A 23002-nucleotide genomic window follows, 5' to 3' on the forward strand; every position below is an offset into this window, starting at 1 on the left:
TTTTTTTAAATTATGAATATTTTAGCAGTGTAAAAGGCACTTAGTATACAACCAAATCTATAAATAATTTCTTTCCCGAGAAACTGCTTGACGCATTACTGCTGAAGAATCTTTCCTAGAAGCTTTTGAAACAATCAAAAGCATGCATAGTCATAATGTAGAGAACATCAAAATTGAAGTAGTTGAGACTGAAATAAAACAAAGGCCATTTAATTTATAACAGTTCCTAAAGCCTTTGCCTTTCTAACTTCCTAATGTTCTCCCTTGTCCTGTTCTGTTGTCTCTGCTAAACAATAAAAAATAAAAAGACATATCCTTATGATCATAATATATATGAAAGGCCTTCTAGTGACTTTATGGAATTGATTACAAAAAAATGACATATTTATAATTTGGCCTGTCTAAATAACGTATAGAGGTTTGGGGTTTTTTTTCAAAATATTTGCAAAGATTTTTTTTTCTAATAATGCTTGCAGGAAGTACAGATCATGTGTTCTTAGAAAACTGACATGCTTGTGTTTGCCATGATCATCAGTACCAGAAATGAGCAATATTTTCACAGGAGATTTATCCTACACGGAAAATCATGCATGTAAACATATGTGTTGTGCAAACATGTTCTCCCAGAAAGGTATTTCACTGCTAAATGGTCACAGAGCATGTAAAGGCAGCTGTTTCATGCAATCCTTCCCACACAGTCAATAATATATCTAGATTACAGAAAACTGAACCAATATATATGACAGATAGCTTGGGACTTTTCACACACTACTTACAATTATTCTCTACAGTAACTAAACTCATCATTCTTATTTAAAAATAAGGACATCTTAAAGCGTTCACTTACTCTGCTAAAGCTGTCGTGTTGAAGGGATTATCCTGAATGCTGCTGAGACAGAAGCAAGAAAACATCAGATAAGTCAGCAAGGCAGGCAGGCTCCCTGTACCCTTCTCAGTTGTCAGAACACATGCACAAACATGGCATTGCGAGCCAAGTCTCTGTGTGTTAGCTCTACAGGCACAACTGTACCTTCGGCTGCTCTGCACATGCTCATAATCAAGGAACCTTAGGGATTAATTCTATAACACTCACAAAGCCCATCCAGCAGCACTTCAAATTAATATGGGGATGCAGGTAGACTGTGAGGCTCAGAAAGGGATCATATTCTTTTATAACTGTTACAGTGCTGCTAATAAAGGCTTAGGTTTACGAACAAGTATTTGGCATTCTGTCCTTTAAACATTTGCTGTATGTAAATGGCTCATCAAACATAGTTGGTTTTATTACTGAAATGGAGTTGTTCAGCTAAGGTCTCTGGAGGATTTTTCTTCTTGTTCAGTGGTCTCTTACATACTCAGCTCATGCCCGATCCCCAGGGGAAGTTATAAAAAAAGAATCTGGCAGAAAGGACAGCTCAAATAGCAAAAGGTTATTAAGCTAACAGCGAGTAATAGAAGCAACTATTCCTACGAAAGGAACAGGCTGCTGTACTCCTGCGACAAAATGATTCAGACCTGATGCAACACATTCAGCAAAGGGTCAGCTCAGGATACTATAAAATGCTGCTTTTGTGGCAGCAGCAGAATTCCCCTTTGAACACAACCTCTCAAAGCCAGCACATACACTGTTGGATCATCCTATAATCTTACAGCGGCAGAGGAAGAAAGAAAACAAACCAACCTCACTGCTACATACCACACTAGGATTTTTTTTTGTTGTCGTTTGGGTGGGAGAGGAGAAGGCGATGCAGACAACAGCATCTTATAGGCACCCCTGTTTGTGACAACAGCACCCCTTGAACAGCAGCACCGAGCAGAGCAGGGACACGGAGCGGTGCTGCCTTCTCACCGCAGCAGCTTGTGCTGTGGTGCTGACACACATTTCCCAGGCACCAGCAGCCACAGCCCTCACAATTTCCTTTCTCTCCATAACTGCACTAACAAGGTATCTAATCTCCATCTCTGCCCAGCTTTCCTACCTGCTTGCACATGCTACGTTGCTCTTTTCTTTCCCATATTTGTGCATATATATCAAGTTACATAACAGCACAAATTACCTGGATGTCAGAATATCACAGCCAGGCTGTACAGACGTCTGCAGCAGAGTCTTGTGAGACAGAGGTAAACAGAAAAGCTGAATTTAATGATTAGGTATTAGAACTTGCCTTAGACCCAATATTTCAATTTTTTTCTCCTCCCATTTCCAGGTTCTGACTGTACATATAAAAAATTCTATACTGTTTTTCTTTTTGCAGGAGAGTCCCTAAGCAAAAGGTATGCTTCCAGCTGTTGTGGCAATCAAAACCTCAACTTACAGGCTTAAAAAGTAGAGGGTCATTAAAAAAAAACATACTCTTTTTAATTAATATGCTTACGTGCTTGGCTTTTTTTTTTTCACAATCAGGCTAGGTTTACAGCTCACATTTCAAGTGTGTAATAGAAGAATTGCTACTTTTTATTACAAAATCACGTTGATAAGCATCAAAGCTTGGTTAGAGTAGAGCTTATAAAGAGACTGGGTGTTTATCCTCACTGCCATCCATACACCCACACAAGAAGGGGAGCAAACAGAATGCCATAGTAAAAAGATCTTCACCATTTCTACAAGCAAAAGTTTAGGCCAAGTTATCTGCTAATTCATGCACTGTGCAAACATACTGCAGGGCTTTGTTGCTGTTACTAGTAACAGAATATGATTGACGATCAGTTTGAACAACATGGATGGTTTGGACTGAGACCAAGTTTAAAACATCATCACTCTTCCATTGTTTGTCTGAAGTTCAGGGCTGTACAGCTGCTGCTAAATGTCTTCTAGACAAGCACTTTACCCTTATTTCAGGTCACTCACAAACTTCTATTAGTTCTAAAGATGGTGCTTGGCCAGTGTTGTTGCAAGGTTGTGAAATCATTCAACAAAAACAGATTTCATATAAAACAGAACAGCATTGATAAGTATATGAGAATAAAGGCAAATTAAACCCAGGATCCTGTTTCAGAGGTAATCTTCCATACCAAGCCATCCCACTCCTGGATGAACTCAAGGGAGAAGTTATAGGAGACTCAAAATAACTTCTCTTACAAGCTACAGTTGTCTAAATGGTCACAAATATGCACACACAACCCCCTGAAGACTTTGCGGCAGCTTGCTTTCACCTGCAGAGCGTAATATTTGACTCAGATTCCAGAATTTGCTCATCTCAGTAAATGACTGTCTTCACTTAAGGGCATTTCAGACTCAGAGAATGATGAGGCTTTTCAGCCTTAACTACAGAATAACGAAGAATTTGTACTGGGAAATAAACCGAATGTTTAAAGGAAGAATTACATATTTACGAAGAACTCTTAAACTCTCTAAGGTTCTGAGAAAGTTTGTATTTCTGCATTTAATATCTTCTAGCTAATGACAAATTCAGTGCAATCCTTTAAGGTGTGATTAGCATTTATCGCAAGACTATTTTCTTTATTAGTATTTGTGCTGAAATAGCTGCATCAAAGGCAGTTACATACTGCACTATGGTTATGCCATACAAGGAGCTGCACTAGACGCTTTGGAGGGACACAAGAGATGTAGTATGACACAGTGTATGACAAGGAGCCCAAAGTAACTCCCTCCAGCTTTGAGAAGTTACTCATGTTCCATTACCCTCATAGAGGGAAAGTTGGAATTACCTTCCCATTATTGCTTCTCTGGATGAGGTCAAGTCAACTCATCCAGAACCAGCCAAGCTCAGAGATTCATAAAAATATTGAGCAAATTTGTTTGCCTTAGAGTATGTGTGTTCCTCCCAACTAGCAATACTCTGAAGGATTTCAACACTCCTTCATCTCCCTCGCAAAATGTACTAACACCGCGTCCCATTCATTCCTACCTGTAAGGCATACACAACATATGTTTTCATGGACAAAATACATTTATCACCATCAAAGAGCAGATTATATATGTCTACTTATCAGGTCACACTGCTACTTCTGAGGTCACACCTATGACAGAACACTTTTATTTAAGCAGAAAACAAACTGAAGGACTCTGCAGCAACTCATCTCTGCCTTCAGCAAATCCATTCTCTTCCAGCTAACAGGACTTTCTTATGGGACAAGAACAGGTTTCATTCTGCAGCAAAATGTTAACACTGTGGATCATGCTAGTGTTCTACCCCTTTCTTCGGGATACTTTTGCTATTTTCCAGTCAGCAAGGCATAAACCAAGGAGCTGCCATGTGAGAGAGAAGTCACATGCCTCTTTCCTGTAGTGATAAATACTGAATGCTACGCTCTGTAGCTCAAAATATTCATGTGTTCACTGACTTGCTTCCTTGATGTGCAATCTGCCTTTTTATGGGTAGGTTTCTCAGACATCAGAAAACATCTTAAGACAAATCAAACTGAAATATAGCAATTACATGTAGAAGCCAGTTGGTGAGCACTCAATCCAGTTTCTATGTCTTTGATTTTCTCCGTGACCTAATTAGCACATCATCTGAGCGAATGGACCTGAGGGGAAAAAAGCATCCAGCTGATCTTGCTGTGTGTCTTGAAAAGAACAGACAAGATCATTCGGGAAGAGACGCAATCTGAAGGTGGGAGCAGACACAGTTTTCATAATCCAATCGAAGGCAACTCCATAAGGTTTAAAGATGATAGGTTGGATAAAGCTTTATGCAACTGCACAGACTTTCAGGGTTATACGTTTCAGCAAGCAATCAAATTGCACATGCTTCCTCACTCAAGTCCTCTAAGCAGTGGGCCCATGAATCCAAACCTGCACTGGGAGAGCTGCCCTGTAGCTGAAAAGGCACAGCCATACCTCAGTCAGATCCCTGCTCTTTTGAAGCAAAAAATATCATGGAAACAGGCAATACTGTGCAGACAGGGGATTCTGATTTGTGAATCATATCAGTCCCATCATGTGGGTTACGTTTCTGCCACCCAGGTTCACACACCCGAGCAAGCACTGGCCCTGCCATTGGGAAACCTCCCAAGAATACAGGTAGTCACTGCAGCAGGGAGCCAACACCGATACTGAAAGGCTACACTGCTACTGGTGCCTCAGTTAATTAGCAGAATCCTACTGTCTTCTTGAGTCTGTCTTCATGAGTAAGTGCACTAAGCTGGAAATCCAGAACTGTGCCTCTAATTTTGTTATTAAAGAGCAAGCTGCTTTATGAAGGCGTCTCAGCTCTGCTGAAGATCTTTGTAGAGATGCCCAAGAATCATTATTCAACATGCTCTAGGCTGCATTATAAACTCCACTGTACCAGTCAAACCAGTGCCAGTGAATAAGCCATTATAGGCACTAAAACTTGCTTGACTGCAGTCATCCACTGTCCATAATTTAATACCGCCACAGATGACAAAACTATTTCCAACAGGTTTACACCAAAGTCAGGCTAGACTCCGCACTACTGCAAAACTAGTTTTCCTCTGAGCATTGCAAGATAGGGAAAATATACACAGGTGCCCTTCTCATTCTACTGAGGTGCCCAGAATGCTTCAACAAATTGTAATTCCCAGCAGTGCAAAAGCCAGAATGATAGAAGGCAAAATCTATACTAGAGTGGAAGTCATATAACAAAACCAACTTAGAGCACTTGCTGTCTAATATCAGAGGTTATTCTCAAGGACATAGAGGCAACACCTTTTTAATTAGCATTACCAAAGAGCTCCATTATGAGCAATTACTTGTTTTCAAAGGGCATCTCATTTTCTCCCCAAGTATGTACCAAATAACAACCACTGATTAGTCCTGTCTGAGAGACAGTTCAGGTAGCAGATTCACACTGAATCCCCTCTAAGCCTTTTTCTAGTTTACAAAACGTGTGTATATATTTCTGTGCCGTGACTACAAGCAGAAAACATCAACAGGCTGCCCTCAGAGTGCCGCGCGGCTGTACTGGGGGTCCTTGCAAAGCTAGGCTAGCTTACACCTCCCAAGGACATTGCTCACATTATTTATAGCCCAGCAGGGCTGATCCCTTTGATCTGATGTGCCTGAATATTTTTGGGTATAAAGCCAGACAAACCCTTCAAGTCCTTGAATATTTCTTCTTCAGAGCTCGCTTCCTGCTTTCTATTTTTGTTGCACCACAGGAAAATCTGACTGGTACAGCCAGATTATGAAGTATTAATGTAAAAACTAATCAGAGATAAGAAATGTAAAACTACACCATTATATGCCACTTAATTTCAACACAAACTACTTCCTGTTTACGAATTTAGATCCTATTCAGATAATTCTGAATGACTGCTACAGTCTGTGTGACACCAAGAGTAATTACTAAAATTCAGAATGATAGCAATAATAAATGTAGTTACAAACATATAAAGTGTAACTTAAGACTTTTGTAGCATAGTAAATAACCAGAACTACTTCTCATTTGGAAACAAAATAAAACATAGGCTGTAACAGGGTAATATTTGGGAGTGAATGTAGCTTTACACTGCATTACCCAGCAGATCTGAAATCTCTGAAAAACTAAATATAAGTTTGCTTTTTACAATTGAAAAAAACAAGGAATCTCCATTTGTACATGTGAGATACACTTGTACAAGACGCAGGATCCCACAGAGAGCTTTTTAACCCACTCATTGTACTCAGTATCTTTATACATATGAATCTTGTTACTCCTTTGCCAAGTGTTTATTAATTTCAGGGTCCAATAGGGTCACAAGAGAAGTTGATGTTATTACGCCAAAATTGATGTAATGCGTTTATTTACATGTTGTTTTCTGAACTTGCTGGATGTGTTATATAAATATAAAACCAAAATGGATCCAACTTCTCTGGAGCCCCCTCTGAGACATAGTAAAGCCTACCAAGAACTTATTTCTGGCTATCCGTTCAGCATAGTATTTCTTCCCAGCCATCCCACCTCTCATAGAGAGGAAAAGCTGTCCATATGGCAAATAATTTTGGACAAGGAGAATAGAAAAGAGAGAAAAGACAGAAAAGTGGTGAGCAAAAAATTGAAAGTGATATTGGACAATGTAACAGGAAGACACAAATGAAATTCAGGATAACCACAACAAACAAGCAAACAATCACAAAGTAAAACACAATGGCAATGGGTAGCTGGGGGAGGTCTTTTTACATCTGGGCATTAATTCATCAGTTTTTGTAGGTGTTTATGAAGCTCCAGTTACTCATTCTCATTTCCACCAGGAAAAATGCATGGTGATGTATCCCACTGTTTTTTTTCCATGTTGTTTTTCTGAATTTCTATTCATTGTAATGTATAGTCAATGACATTTGAAAACCACTAATTCAGACCATTAACTTTTCCAATATCATGATCCACTGACATCAGAAAAGTCTCATCGGTTATGGCATTTTCCTCCACGCTTGTATTTCACTGAAATGATATGAATAAGCCACTCAGTATCAGCAGCCATAGTCAGTGGCGCACTCCTGCTTAGCTTCTACCTTGCTGCTATAATTTCTTCTCATAGCAAGTAGTCCTCCTCTATTTGGCTTCTGTTTCTATCTAGGCTCACAATATGTGCTAGCGTCCTACCACCTACTATTTTAACTTAACAGAAGGACAATGTCTCATTCCTCAGCACAGATAAAAGGTTGTTCTTCTGAAATCTGAGAAAATGCTTAACTCTCAACACATTTCGTTTTGTTTTTCTGAATAAGCAAAATATTTTTCTTTCTTTCTTTTAGTTAGAAGAAAAGACAGAGGAAATTCTATTTCATTTAAGTGTACATTATGTCTTTCAACACAGTAGAACAACCAGGACAAGACACAATGCTCTATAGAAATTATATAATATAATCCTGCTACGTAGTATTCAGCTTTGTGGCATAAAATCAGGACCTTACAGCATATACAATTAAATGGCTTAGAGATGTCTTATACATGTGCTTGAATTTCTCGTTATTTAAAAGCATTTTCTTTCATATAATGTGTGTCTGGGGAAGGGATAAATCCGTAGCAGGCACTCAAACACAAGGAATACTGTACCCAATTTCTTTACAAAGCCGAGGAAATATCCACATAACCACACACCATCTGTATTCTTGCCTTTTATCCCCCTGCTACGCTGTGTACTGCTGAAGTGCGTGTGCTTTCATCTTATGAGGTGGCTTGGTTCCCTTGCTGCACAAGAAATATCCTGAGACAGCACTGAGCTCACACATGTCTGCAGACAAGCCCTATACCAGGGCCACTGCAACATCTGCATTTCTTAGGTAACAGACTTTCTCGCCCCAAATACCAAGATCTGAGTTCTGACACAGCCAGATCACAGGTGAGCTGCCACCCACAGCACAATAGAAAGGTCCCTACAGCAGCCCATCATTTTCATGGGCCCAAGCTTTGCAGCTCTCTCCATCTCCTAGAAAGCCTCTTCCAAGGAACAGGAAAAATTTCATTTAATGAGACTTTTCAAAAGAGCTGCCTTTTCCTTCTGACTTCTAACATCTCACAGAGGTCTCCAGAATTAGTTCAGTAAAGTGGCGCAGCATACATGGAGGACAGCAATAAGTCCTTCAGTTATGAAATGTATTCCATGTTCTCTTTTTCAATTGGTTATTTGTTTTGATAAGTCCTCATCTGAGACCAGCAATAGCTTTTAATGCTCAAAAAGAATTTGAAAGCAAGGATTTTCTTGGGGATGACCTTGTACAGCTTTACAATAACTGATGACACTGAACAAATGACCTGTTCTCACATAAATTTGGTCGCAATGAAAACTACATGACTCAAGTATTTCCTGTATAAATCTACTGAAAGGAAGCTGAAGCACATGGGAAATACATTTATGTAGCAAGCAGCTTTACCACTTTGCTATCTATTGCAATAGTTTTGTTACAAAAGGGCAGTGAAAATTACTTTTCCTTTTTGAGGCATTTAAATCCTTTGTTGTAAAGCACATTGACTACTCTTCATGATACCATCACATTTTCTAACTCAAATTATCTGTCCACTGACCTCTTTGACAAACCAGAGAAAGCTGGTTTGAGTTTTACATTATTCAGCAGGGAAGTAGAAAAATAAGAAAGACATTTTCATTCTAATTTTAATAGTGTTTTTCGTCTAGCAGTCATGCAAAACCAATCAGCAAGATAAAAGTTATGGAAGGAAGCTTTATTTCTAGGTGAGCTATCCATTTTTGGAGAAAATCAGTCTTCAGAAAAATTCTCAGAAGCAGAGCCAGTAAAAAAATAAATAATCCTTGAGACTATGACTGTAATATCTAATTTTTTTCTCTAAAGATTAAAAGGGAAAAACACCTTGTCTTTATATTAACAAAATTGCTGACATCACTTATTAAAAAAGAGCTATGAATATTGCTGTCTAAATGTAGGCATATTCAGGAATATTCAGAACTACAGTATCTTCCTTCTCTCTGCTGGTGCTTAGAGAACAACAGCCTACATTTTCTAACTCAAATCCAGGCTCCCAAACCCACATTTAAACACCTACACAGTTTCAGACTAATTTTAAGTAGCCACCAAGCTGAAAAAGTTTGGCCAGTACATACTATGCTAATTTTGTGTCTAGAATGATGGTTGTAAAGGCTCTGGGATTATGCCTAACACTACAGCTGTGTTGGTACACGCTCGCTACAAATATAGAAGGAAAGAAACCCAACACATCCAAACCCAGCTTCAACAGTTACTAAGACATCAACCCAGTTACCACCTCAGGACATACTTATGCCCACATGTACTTGCTTTTTCTGTTCTTCACAGATCATTTCCATTCCATGTAACTATCCCTAAGCTCCTGTCTCAGTAGGTGGCAAAAGGGCTAACGTAAACCAGGATGACTACTAATATCTCCTACTAACCCCCTCAGAAATGGTGGAAAACAGGGATTGATAATGAGATCCCTTACTTGCTTGTCTCTCTCGTCAACTCAACACTTGGCACATATTTCATTGCTTGTTTTATGCAGACACTCCAGTGTTTTGAAAGAATAGGGGCAAATAAACAACACTGCAAACTGCCCAACACAAATTGTGTTCAGACAGGACATCACACAGAGGATGGAAAAGCTGTTCTCCAAAGCAGTAACAGTTCTTAATGCAGCATTACTCATAGCTGCGTGGAGAAACAAGAAAACCAGATAATCTACAGCCACCCAAAAGAAAGCATGACTCAATTCAAGTGACTCATGGCTGTGACTAACCTGTTTAATAGCTCTCTTTTTAAAAAGTCAGCCTTTGAATCAATTCTGCATGTTCTTTCTCAATTGCTTTGCATTCCATAATATAGAAATGATTACCAAAGCACAATCACAGCATAGATCTAAGCAAGTCACAATGTCATATAAATGTATCTGAAAGCTTAAAATATACAGTAAAGTACTGTTAGGAAAATGTATCTGTCCAGAAACTAGTAGATTATTTCTTAGTAAAACAAAGTTAATACAACTGAATGCCAGACTGGAGGGATGGAGGGTTGAGTCATCCCTGCTATCAGGTGCCTGCACCCTGCCTGCAGGTGCTCTACAACTCATTGCTCAGTCACATTAGAGTTTTGTGCAGTGAATTTCAAGCAGAATAAAAATGTAGCTGAGTCCTCTCTTAGAAGTAAATGCAACTAAGGTCAGGAACAGCAATGCTTTTAAGGAGAGCTCAAGGAACAGTAAGCATCTGACAAAAAGCATTTTGCATTTATAAATCAATATGGATAGTAAGTCTATAAAAGAGAGGGAAGTTTGGAGCTCATTCATTGTTAGCCCGCACTTCAGTACAGGGTAAACATTTCCCTCATACTCCATTACAATGAATCTCCACTATTTAAAAGCATTTATAGAGCCATAACTACTGTTTGCACCTGTGATGTAGAGTAGGCAAATGAATTTATTCGTAGCTCGTTTTTACAAATAGTCACATACCAAAGTCAAACAGCAAGTAGGCAGGAGAAAAGGAACTAAATGAAATGTATTCTCCAAGAGCATCACCAAAGAAAGTTTTTAATTTCAACTCTTACCGCCAAGCGTCCTGTCACCTTTTGCAGTTGATGCTGTTTGTATCCACCCAATGCAGCCAGCACCAACTGAAAAGGCTCTGATATTACCCAAGAGATACAATGAAATTTCCCATTATATGGTGCTGTAATTCATTTGCTATTCTACTCTGTCATTTGGTGAATCTATAGAGGTACCACATTTCAGAATTATACTTACATCTAAAACTACACATGCAATAAATCATCCACGTAACATTTCTCAAGAGTCTCTAAGCAGGTTTATCTGACATTGCCACTAATGGAAAAGAGGATTAATGGGCTTTATTATTTACTTCCCTCCCCTTGACTGCGGAAAGCCACTTGCTTTCCCCAGGTTGTTGCTAAAGGCCTTAATCTGAACACCTACTGACAGCCCGAGGTGAGGGAAGCATGAGAAAGGGAACAAACGGTTTGTGCTGTCACTGGTGCATCAGACAGTAACCAAAGACATACTAAATTTAATCCATACTGTAGGAAGCATTTGATTGAACGATTAACAACTGCTGTGGACCAGTGAAGCATCTCTCTCTGCTACCTGTGAAAGAACTTCCAGGTAATTTGTTGGAAAATGTTTACTTTTATGGGGTGACGAACTTCTGAGTTTCCACTGTCCTCAGCATCCGCACTTCCTTGCTCGCTCACTCTACACTTTTGAACAAATCTGAAACAGTCTCATACTCAAAAGTATGATAAGGTGATTACAATTAATACGCCAGTCATTGTGATAAACAATATAATACATCTTTAGGAGTTTCATCTTATGCACCAAAGCTGCAGATGCTCTGTAAATAATAAATATGTAAATACACACATATTTAAGCTCTCACCCAAAAAGAATCATAGAATAGCTTGGGTTGGAAGGGATCTTTAAAAGTTGTCTAGCCCACCCCCACTGCAGTGAGCAGGAATATCTTTAACTCAATCTGGTTGCTCAGAATTCTATCCAAGCTGACCTTGAATGTTCCAGAGATGGGGCTTCTACCACCTTTCTGGGCAACCTGTTTCAGTGTTTCACCACCCTCATAGTAAAAAATGTCTTCATTATATCCAATCTGAATCTATCTTCCTTTAGTTTAAAACCATTATCCCTTGTGCTATCTATGGGCCCTGCTAAAAACTTTGTTCCCATCTTTCTTATAATACCTTTTAGCTCCCAGCAAAATAGGACTATAAAGCATTTCCTCCATCTACACTACATTTCATTAATATTTTGTTTGTTGGCAGAAGCCACTTCCAATTTTCAAAATCCATTATGAATGTAGGGAAAGATGCCCATGAAAAGGGTGAGTCACAGCTCTGCTGCCACTCAAAATGAATAATCATCAACTTTTTCATAATGACCTCTAATCTTTGCAAAAAAATAACATTCTGCTTTAACAGGAAAACTTTAAGAAACAGTAAAACTGCAAATGCATCTCAGATTTAGTCTCAAAAAATAGTGACATTTTTCCATATTGCTTAAAAGTAGTCTTAAAACGAACTATTATCAGTAGTAATCTGTTTACACAGCAATACAAAGTACAAAAGTAGGATAACATTGGGACATGCTCCCTGCTATGGCAGTGAAATTACATACTGAACGTTACATACACACAAAAGAATTGGTAAGAATTTTAGAGAGATATTGAGGAATTCCTGCAGATCTAAGTAAGCTATCTAGCTTTTTTCACCTGGATTTATTGAAACAGTCTGCAAAATCTGCAAATGAAAAGTCACAACAGCTACCCTTGAGCTTAATTCTCAAACTCTGTTGTGCAGTAAGTTACATAGGACTTCATCAATAACTGTGTAACTCCCCTGCTCCAGAAGCACAGGACTAAGATATGCTCAAGAGCCAAAGTGTGCAGTAACCCTCTGTGTTAGATGGGAGATTCCTCACTGTGGAACTCACAGATTAGCAGCTCAATTAACCTCGTGCAACGGGAAGTTTTGCTTTGCTGTACAGATACCCTAAAATTACCTTGCCATCTCCTATATTTTCACAGAATTATAGAATCATAGAATAGTTTGTGTTGGGAGGGACCTTAAACATCATGTAGTTCCAACTCTCCTGCCATGGGCAGGGATACCTCCCACTGGATCAGGCTGCCCAAGGCCCATCCAACCTGGCCTTGAACCCCTCCAGGGATGGGGCAGCCACAGCTTCCCTGGGCAACCTGGGCCAGTGTCTCACCACCCCCATGGTGAAGAAATTCTTCCTTTTATCAAGGAATCTGCCCCTCTCCAGTTTATTAATGCAATTTTTATTGCATTCTTGCTTAATCTACCATTTGCAAAGCTGCTGGCCTCCTCAGGCGGACAAATCTTAGAAGTTGTTACTCAAAGTGTCTCTTTGGCAATTAAAGATTTTAAGGAAATATCATCAAAACCTCTCATATAAGCAGATCACACCGTTCTTTTAGAAGACATAAGGAGGCAAGCAGCAAGTCTGCTTCAAACTTGGGACATCATCATAATTTTAAAGGGTCATCATAGCATTGAAGTAGAAAGCACAACTCATTTCTTGATTCAGTGCAGCTATATAAGCCATGAAACATCCCAAGAATCTTAAGAATCACATAGTTCCCATAACTCAAACCATCAACCACTCATTTTCTATAAGTGATTCCACAGTATGCAGTTTTCAGAATATAATTTTTGCTACTGCTTTAGTCAACAAGACAAATTCCTTAGCAGAAAGAAGCCATCCAATTGTAAGATTAAAAACAACCGTACAATTTTGAGAATCTGAAAATCAGTCATTAGTCTACTAAAACATTCTTGTAAGTCCATTTTGCATACAGACACAGGCAACACCGACATAACAAAATACCTCCCTACTATCGTTCATGCAAACACAAATTAGAAATATATCATGCTGTTTGAGTGGAGATTCGTGTTATTTACATTGAACTGCTTTTGACATGACCTTGTGAAATCCCTAGACTTTGTATATGAGCTTAAATATTCCTTTCCAATTGCTATTCAAAGTAGGATGAAAACTGAAAGGTCTGAAGTCATAAACAAAGAGATCAAAAAGATATTGTTGCTTTCTTAAAAGTCAGTCTAAGAGAACTGAAGGGGACAAAAAGAGTTAGTGCCTGGCAGGGATGTGCTGGTGCTCTCAGTTTTACTGACATGTAAGTCAGTAGATCTCTAAAGACTCTTGATTCACCAACCATGTATGCAAAAAAGCTTTTGACCTGTGGGTTCAAAATCAGAATCAGGGCAAGGTAAAGAAGGAAGAAATGGCACTGCTATGAGACCTGAATAAAATTTAATTAAATGTTAGCTAATTAAATCTCAGTTCATGATTATCAAGAAGGCTGACAAAACCTGAATCATTCAAGGCGGGTAGGAATATACACTGGAAGAAAACAGAGGAGAACGGAATAAGTCTCATGTCGAACTTGAAAAAAAGAATACAGAGAACTGAAAAGATTGAATCTTGATTAGTTTCCCATCAATGCAGAAAGAATTAATTACGATAACAGAAACATTAGATGTTAGAAGAAAAAGTATCGATAAGATCCAAGGTAATTTATCTTCTCTGTATTTATAGAGACACAGAAATACCTCTTTTTTGTTGTTACTTTTTGCAAATCCTGTGATAAAGACCGTGCAAAGCAAACTTTTAGATAAGCCATCTTCTGAGTGACCTATACTCACACTGCATTGTAAAGAGACTGTCATGCTTTACATTATTTCCACTATATCCAACAATAGGCAGTAGTATCTCTAAAAATTAGCAAATCTAATTAGTCCAGGGCAGAGGTTTGGGTTGGCAACTATGCTTGCTTTATTTTGCACTTGATTCAAAAAAATTGTAGAGGTTACCCCATCTTTTTAATTGAATTAATGCTTGGAAATATGCATGACCACAAAAAAACATTTGGCAATTCTAGCCATGGAATCAAGCCCAGTGACTGCTCTTCAACCTTAGCACCCCAGATAGTTAGGACTCAATGTTTATGAAATACATACACAGTCAGTTACATATGCAAACAAGAAAACACAATCTGCATTTCTCCTTTGGTTTTATAATCATTAAATTTGATTTCCACATGTACCAATGATCAGTTGGTTGCCCAAGTATGTGTGCAGTAAGTTAGCTAGTGCTCTGGCACTTAGAATATTCCATGGAGTACAGTTTATAACTTAACCTCTGTGAGTTTGGAACAATTAGAAATAATTACAGAAATTACTGATAAGAAGTTGGTTAAAATTAAAATCAAAATTACCATAAAATTAAAAAGAAATATTTTTGTATTCATTTTCCTTTCTGGATGCATTAAAAGCTAGTTTGATTTAAAAAAAAAAAACCAGTTTTAATTTATTAACAGAATTGTATGAACCTTTTTTCACATACAAGTACCTCAGATGATTATACGCTTTATACTTTGATTTATAATTTATATCATCCATAGCCAGATTAAACATTTTTAGTCATTCTCTCCTGTTGCCAGCTCTAATTTGCAGATGTGCACATAGGCTTTCACTCTAAGATAGAAGTGGAAATTCTGGCATGTTCAACGTTTGGAAGACTTTCATATCTTCAATGATAGAAGCTAAACAGATAGGACAGATGGGCAGAAGAGGTTGCGAGACAGAAGTAAATTAGGACTTGATATTACCCAAGAATCAATTTCTTAGGAAACTAGTATGTTTTCAACAGTGCAGCACAAAGGAGTCATTTTCTGGAATTAGAATAGTTCTGTGCAGCTGGATTCAAATACTTCAGAAATTCTTCTTAATGTATTGAAGCTTTTTCTTTAAAAATGTTTGATTTTTGTCAAATGTTTTATGCACAAAATCAGAATGTGCCCAGCTAATTTAATACAGTACCTAAGAACAACCCTTGTGACAAACTGATGAAAAAAAAGAAGTGAAAAGTACTTATTTCTATCCAAAACAAAACAATTCCCTCTGCAAGTTCCTTTCTAAAGGAAAAAAAAAGATATAAAATACTCTCATACAGTGACTTACAGAGGGAAAAAATATAAGAGATGCTTATCCTCTCCCTAGCTTTCTTTTCTCAGCCTCTCAACCTCATAATATCATAGGTTCGGGTTGGAAGCAACCTTAAAGACGTAATGTGAGTCAACTGGAAGGAGTAGTTCAGGAGCTCAGGTGCCATTCTTACTATCTAAGTACATCCTCACATCGACCACTTTTGTTTCCAGTCAGTTCATTGTATGGGCAAAGAAAGGATGATCACAAAAACAAGTACACATAGAGACGCATCAAGTTTTAATTTTTAATATTCACCATTAAAGGCATCAGAGATCTAAAACTGGCACCAGAGATCTAAAACTGGCACCAGAATTCAGATATTTCAGTGGCACTGACTTTAATATTCTTACCACGTGCAATAACCTTCAGGACTAACATAATTTTACAAGTAATGGTGTTCATTAGAATACTAATGCCACTCACTTGCATCAAATTGGACAGTGCGCATAAAGCTCTTTTAAGGTCAAATCCAGCATACAATTCATGAATGAATCAGAAGGGCCATAAAGTGAGACACAACTCAAGATGGAAGTTTAGCTTTGACTGACACAAATCAGAAATGTTGGTGAATTAATTATTCCCAGTGTATTAAAAAAATGAGATGTTCTTCCTGCCTGGTGTAGTGCAGGCATTTTTCATTTAGTATTTCTCATCAGCTGGATGAATCACATGTGTCCTGTGTTTTTCTCATGGAAAACCTTGACACATCTATCCAGCTGTTAGTAAAAACCTTAGCACAACACTCTTACAAGCAACAAACACAGAGAAACATATAAAAATATTTATTTATCGATAGATATAAATATTTTTACCTGAATATTTGTTTTAAAAGGTGAAACCAGAAGCAGCAAGCTGTGCTCCACATACTAACCAGGTGGGACATGACAAGGGTGATACAATCTGTCACTGAGTCCTGCATGTTCTCAAACTACCTGCAGGCCAAGTGACACTGTGCCCAGGTACCCAAAGCTGTACAGGTCTTCACATACAGCAGCTGCATCCCTTACCACTAGAACAGAACTGCTGTCACGCTCCTTGGCTCTAACGTGCCCAGCATACTCCAAGCTACCAGATGCTGCAATGCAGACTTGTTTTGCTTGTCTAGATGTTCTCTGGGGAACTGATCCAACTAATTTACAGCCACTACACTGTCAGAGCATCATAAACTACTTTCTCAAGTCCTAGTGGTGGGCTCCATCAATTTTATTAAAACACAAATTTCACATTAGGTTCTTGATCTGTTATTTTGACAAAGCCACTAATACTCAGGCAGATAGTTTTCATCAAGCATACATTATTTTCTGCTAGGATACAGTATGAATTCTATGCCAAATTACAAAGAGCCTCTGTGAAAACAAATGATATATTATTGCCTGCAATACCTTTATGTATAATGAACAATCCCAGAGTCCCTAAATTATTCATAATGATGTGCTTCAGAAGCAGAATTTGCTCATATTTCTTTAGGTGAAATGTAGTTGGAAGCCAAGAGGTTCTATATAATCTGTTCCCCAGTCAAGTAACACTCATTTGGTAAACTTTAAGCAAAAGAAATGTATCTTTTCTTTTGATCTTCGCTTTCATATTTTAAACTAACCTAAGAGGTCTGAATCATCCTAATTTACCTTCAGTTCAAGCCTCACAAACAAGCACCTCACAAAAGCTGAGGAACTATGACAGATGACAAAAATCACTGCGTAGCTGAAGATAAAGAAGAGAGAGACAAATTAGTTAAGTGCAGGAGTACATCATCCAGGGATGCTGCTCAATCTCCATTTCTGGTGGAGAGATCAGGTTAGACAAATGCCTGTAAGGAATCTCTTAAGTGGAGTTTACCTTGCCTTTGGGCAAAAGTATGGATTAGACGACCTCCTGAGGTTTCCTTCAGATCTGTGAGTCCACGAATACTGTAGCATTAATCACTCTCTTTGGAGTAGCCTTCACAGCCCTTGTAACTCTCAGAATGACACTCAAGAAGAACTGCAGCTACTATAGCAACATCACACAGCTACTTCACCTTCTTTTACAGGGCAAAACAACGACAATCAATAACAGTTCTTAGAGTTGCTATAACATGTCTTTTTTTTTTTCTGCTGCTGACTATAACTTACCAGATAAGACAAAGTGTTTTAAAGGATTTCAAGCAATAGGCTTTCTACTTGGCTAGCAAAAACCTCTATGACTCATCTGGAGAGATGCAAAAAGCAATATACTTCCAGGGTTCAAGGAGTTATGAAGTTGAGAGATGCTTGAAGAGAATGAGGACTAAGGGAAGGCGCCTGCACCTGTAGGTTCCTGGCACTGCTCCAAGACCATCTGTGCAAAAACCTGTGAGAAGGAGAGCTTTATCCATTCAATTTTCTACATGTTTCTTCTCTTTTGTTCTGCTTTGATGTATTTATACTTCCATTCTTCTCAGAAGCCTGTCACCACTCAAAACAGCTCCCACAAAATAAAATAATGCATTCCATTTTCAAGTTTCCTTAGTAGGACCTAAAGGATGATAGTAACAGCACGAAAGCCAGGCATCAATTTTTATCACCTCCTCACTGCCCAGCATCTCCAGGTCCAGAAATAGGTTTTCAATTACTTTTTTGGCATCTGCAGCAGACCCCTTTCAGGAACACACTGTTCTGTGTGAGCAAGAAATCCAGAGATAGAGGCAGTATCTTTGTGGAGCAGGCAGACAGAAACTGATACTGTAAATCCTTGTGCATTTTGGGGAAAAAAATGGAAAGTTTTTAACTAAAATAATTATTTCTTACTCTGAAATTATTCATTCTATTATACCTAAAGTATGTCTTGAAACATAGTAAGCAGACCATAGGAGAAAGCATTTCCAGCCCTCAGTTTTCCTTCTTCTACCAGACACCTCAAAGTAAATGACAGCTGATATGACAGAAAAATAGCCTGACATATTGAAAGAAGTAAACAGTGAGCAATTCAGAGAGACAAAAACAAGACTGTAGTCTCGTGAGCACCTGGCTGAAACATTATGAACTGTCATAACACAACAGTAGCATATTTCCTTTGCATTATTAGATTTTTGTTTCCACTTGTAAGAGCTGATTAGTCCCAAATGTTGAAGGAAGAAGAGAGCAGCACATGTTGCATTAAGGGAAGTTTAGTTGTGCTTCAGAGTGGGCAATGGAGGTCAAAGCAGTGACAGATGCAAAAGCTGTTGTGAAGTTTGTCTTTCATTAATATGAATATCATAAATCTTTCATTAGTTTACACACATGGAATACTCAGGACAGTTCATTCCCAAGAATTTCAAAGCTTTCTAAAAATTCTTGGAAAAAAACAAAATTAGCAACAACTTTGGTGGCAAGATTGAAGTCCCTGTGGTCAGTGATAAGTCACCGTTACTATAAATGTTACAAAAAGCAAAAATTGTTTGGGGAGTATTTTTTGCCTTTTTTAGAATCAAAACTTTATTGCTATGAAGCACTCTGATTAAATTACTCATTTTTTAAAGGCACTAATTAAAGCTAAAATCTTTGATTACGTAGCAAATAATTCATGAACAAGGCCAATCAAACCACTATTGTTCCAAAATCTGGCAAACCCTCAAGAAGACTTTGTTGTCGACAGTACACAGCTTGGTTTTCAACAATACTTAACATGCCTCACGTCTGAGGAAATACTTACAAAGTAGAACATACACTTGTGAAAAGGAACAAAGACGACGTTCAAACAGACACTAACACGAAGCAAGTTTTTCAGTAACGTGAAATAAAATAGCTAAAATCAGAATGCCAGATGAAGAACAGGATATAAGTTCCTAAGAACTTGCAAGAAAATTATTTTACTGTTCTGGAACTTAATCACAGTAATTATGGCACCCATTCAATAGAGAAAAAAATAAGATTCCTTTATATATATATATATGCACACATACATACTCAAAGAAACATTTGTATGTTTCTTATCTATATTCTCCCTGATTTTGGTGTTTCTACTTTTAACCTCAGCAATGAAGCAGAACTTCAGATCTCTGCTCTGTTTAGTTATTCCCTGAATTTTCATTAAAAGCTATCAAAATCACCAGTAGGACCTCATTGCCACTGGAATAAAACACATTTCTTATTGAGTTTTGCATCACTGGAGCATGTAAGTGATTTCAGTATAGAAAATTATGCAAGTGGTGAGTACTTTTAGGATCAAAGAGCTTCACAGCATCTTGGTATAAAATTTTAGTAGCTTATAAGTGAACTAGATGTTCAGATCTAGCGATCTATCATAGAGATTTTTGGCTCCTAAATGCCTGTCTATGTCACTCTACAGTAGTGCTTTGGAAAACATCAAAAGAAATCACCTTCTAGATTCTGTCATCATACATACCAGAGCCCTAACTCATCTTGAGAGCAGACAAACACCCATATCACCAGCATCAAACCCCTATGTTGCAGAATAAATAGTAGCACCACCAGTATTTCCACTGGAAAGTTTATGGGCTCGGTAAATCAATGGTCTCATTGCCCAGCTCGCATCTGGAAGGGTTCAAATTCCTTCTTTGCCCACTCTGAAACATGGCAAATCTTTACTTAATGCAGCATGTGCTGTGCTCTTCTTCCTGCATGTGGGACTAATTGGCTCATAAAAACAGAAACAAAAATGTAGTAACACAAAGGAAACATACCTCACAGTCGACAACATCTGGCAGGCCATCATGTTCTCAATTAAAAAAAAGATCATTCTAATAGACTTCATGCATACTGAAATAAATAAGTTCTCAAGAGATCACCAAAGCCTTTTAGGTACATCAGAGCTTGGAAAGTTCTACAAGTCAACATTTTTCTGTCTAACTGTGTGTGATACCATCTGCATAAACATTGTGCTGCCAATCAGTGGAGATAAGCCACACAGGGGGAACGGCAGGGTCATCTCTACGATACATCAACACTGATGATGAGTGGCAAACAATCTCACATTTTTCTAAACAACAGGGACATGTATGAAGTGATGAAGGACATCCTGTCATCGCATAGCTCAGCTTCTAAGGTTTACTTCAGCCTTAATTACAAATTAAAATTAATACTGGAACTCCCAGAGTATCACAAAAGTCTAAATCTACATCTAGAATTATGCAGTGGTTGTTTTGCACATTTTCAAGTGTTGTCACAATGCCTTTCCTTATAAACAGATAAACAAAAGTGTTTGAACTGCAGCAGTATTGCCTTTTGTTTTGGTGTCGTATTTGTTGGATTTGGTTTTTTTTCCTATATATATAATTGAAAAGAAGAATAAGTATTGACATCTTGAGATCTTTAAAATTGTCCTAGAGTCATTAATCTCTCTGGCTAACCGAATACAATCTACCTTTGCTTCTCTTCCACTGATACCTGGTGATAGTCTTGCACATACCACTAATGCAAGAGCTTGTTAATGGTCATATTTGTACCAGAGACCATGAAATGTAATACTAGAAATAAAGTGCTTTCTTTTGTGGAGAAGAAAAATTAGTACTGTATCTAAAATGTGAAAAGATTTCAAAAAGAGCATCATTCTCCACTACTAGGACCTTGAAGAAAACATTTTTCATGCTTTAAGTGGATGCCAGAATGGTGGCTGTCTTACAATTACAAACACGCTGAAATTCTACCAAGAAGAAAAACAATAAACACATTTTAAAACAAATCTCTCTGCTAAGGAAACCTAACCTTGCTAAACTACTTGAGACATTTCTTCTTCCTTGCAGTTTCTGGGAACGTTTTTTGAATCTGACCTTCAAATATTCACATTCTGGGCCTTGGTTGATTTCATTTTTATGTAAGCACAGACATGTTGGTGAACACATGCAATATGTTTGTACTAAGTATAGGAGCATTTTTGGATAAACAGTTTGGTTTTCGTGTGTTCTTTGTGCAAAAGTACCACCTACAGATGTAACGTCCTACAGCAGTTCGGTCCTACTGTTTCCATGGAAAAGACTCTCCCATCCCATCACCGCGGCTCTTGATTTTTCCCTTGGTTACCTGCACAGACTATTGTATTTATGTGACAAACACACCTAGCAAGACACTGAAGTGTTCAAAAAGCAACACAAAATGGTCACAAAATGACAAAGGAAACCATCCCAAGATGAATTATTTATTGTTCGGTTCCAGCACCCGTGTTTCTCAACATCATCCACCTATGCCTTGATGTTACTTTAAAAGCAAGTTTTACTAAAACTAGAAATTCTGTATTGTCTAAGGACAAGTCAAGACAACATATGTACAAGTATACGTTTTTCCTTGTCTTATATTTAATACCCAGGTATTTTAAAGTCCTCAGATAAACTGATTTTTTATTGCATCCCAAATATTAAAGAAGCAAGTTATATCTCATTAATTTTAAGGCTTGTTAATTATGATTCAGCCAACTTATATCTATCTCAGCTCAAGAAAGAGTGATATTTACAGTGAATTTAGAATATTAAAAAAAAAAAAAAAAAAAAACCCAAGACAGTACTGAGAAACAGGTGGAGGAAAGAAGAGAAAAGAAGTATGCCATGAATCTGTAGTTTTATTTGCCTCATTTTCAGAGCAACCACTAAATCGAGGCAAAAATAGGGTAACGTATTTTGGCAATAACAGAATTCAAGTCTATATGTTTGGAGGCTATTTATTTATTTATTTATTTTTGCCTACAGCTGTTAGCTTATTTTAGCTTAATACTTTGTTATTAGCCTGCTTATTACATTCCACACAAAATATCGAAATAAACTACAATATTTTAATGGATTCTGGTTTTTGTTTTTTGAAAAGCATAAAAAATTATCTTCTCATGCTTGTGTCTTTTGAGAATCTCTTTAGTTATTACCATATTTAATATTATGGAAAAATTTAATAAACAAATACCTTCATATGGTAATCTTTAGCCCAGCAATCTTTAAAGAAAGGAATTCCATAAATATTTCATGTTGCCTTTGTGGAATATCTAATGATAAGTACACTGCACTTTATATTTCTTGGAAAAGCTTAAAATTTTCAAAAGCTTGCTCTCAAACTATCTCTCATCACCTGTTCAAAGGAGCTGAAGGCTGCACACATTAATAAGGGTATA

At 37.7% G+C, this 23002-nt stretch overlaps 1 protein-coding gene across 4 annotated transcripts in view; it reads right to left on the bottom strand.

The window, feature by feature from the left end:
* Positions 1-23002, bottom strand: part of FAM13C (family with sequence similarity 13 member C) — a 113085-nt gene that overhangs the window by 45893 nt on the left and 44190 nt on the right. The window contains exon 1 of one of the 4 annotated variants that reach the window (XM_069864365.1): positions 848-989. The exons of 2 other annotated variants lie outside the window; for them this stretch is intronic. In XM_069864365.1, the coding sequence (XP_069720466.1) occupies positions 848-912 (65 nt within the window). In that variant the 5' untranslated portion in view covers positions 913-989. Of the gene's footprint in view, positions 1-847; positions 990-23002 lie in introns of those variants that run through there. One more of the 4 variants, XM_069864366.1, reaches the window with a different exon arrangement.

This window comes from Phaenicophaeus curvirostris, chromosome 9 (genome assembly GCF_032191515.1).
Source record: "Phaenicophaeus curvirostris isolate KB17595 chromosome 9, BPBGC_Pcur_1.0, whole genome shotgun sequence".
Classification (NCBI taxonomy): Eukaryota; Metazoa; Chordata; class Aves; order Cuculiformes; family Cuculidae; genus Phaenicophaeus; species Phaenicophaeus curvirostris.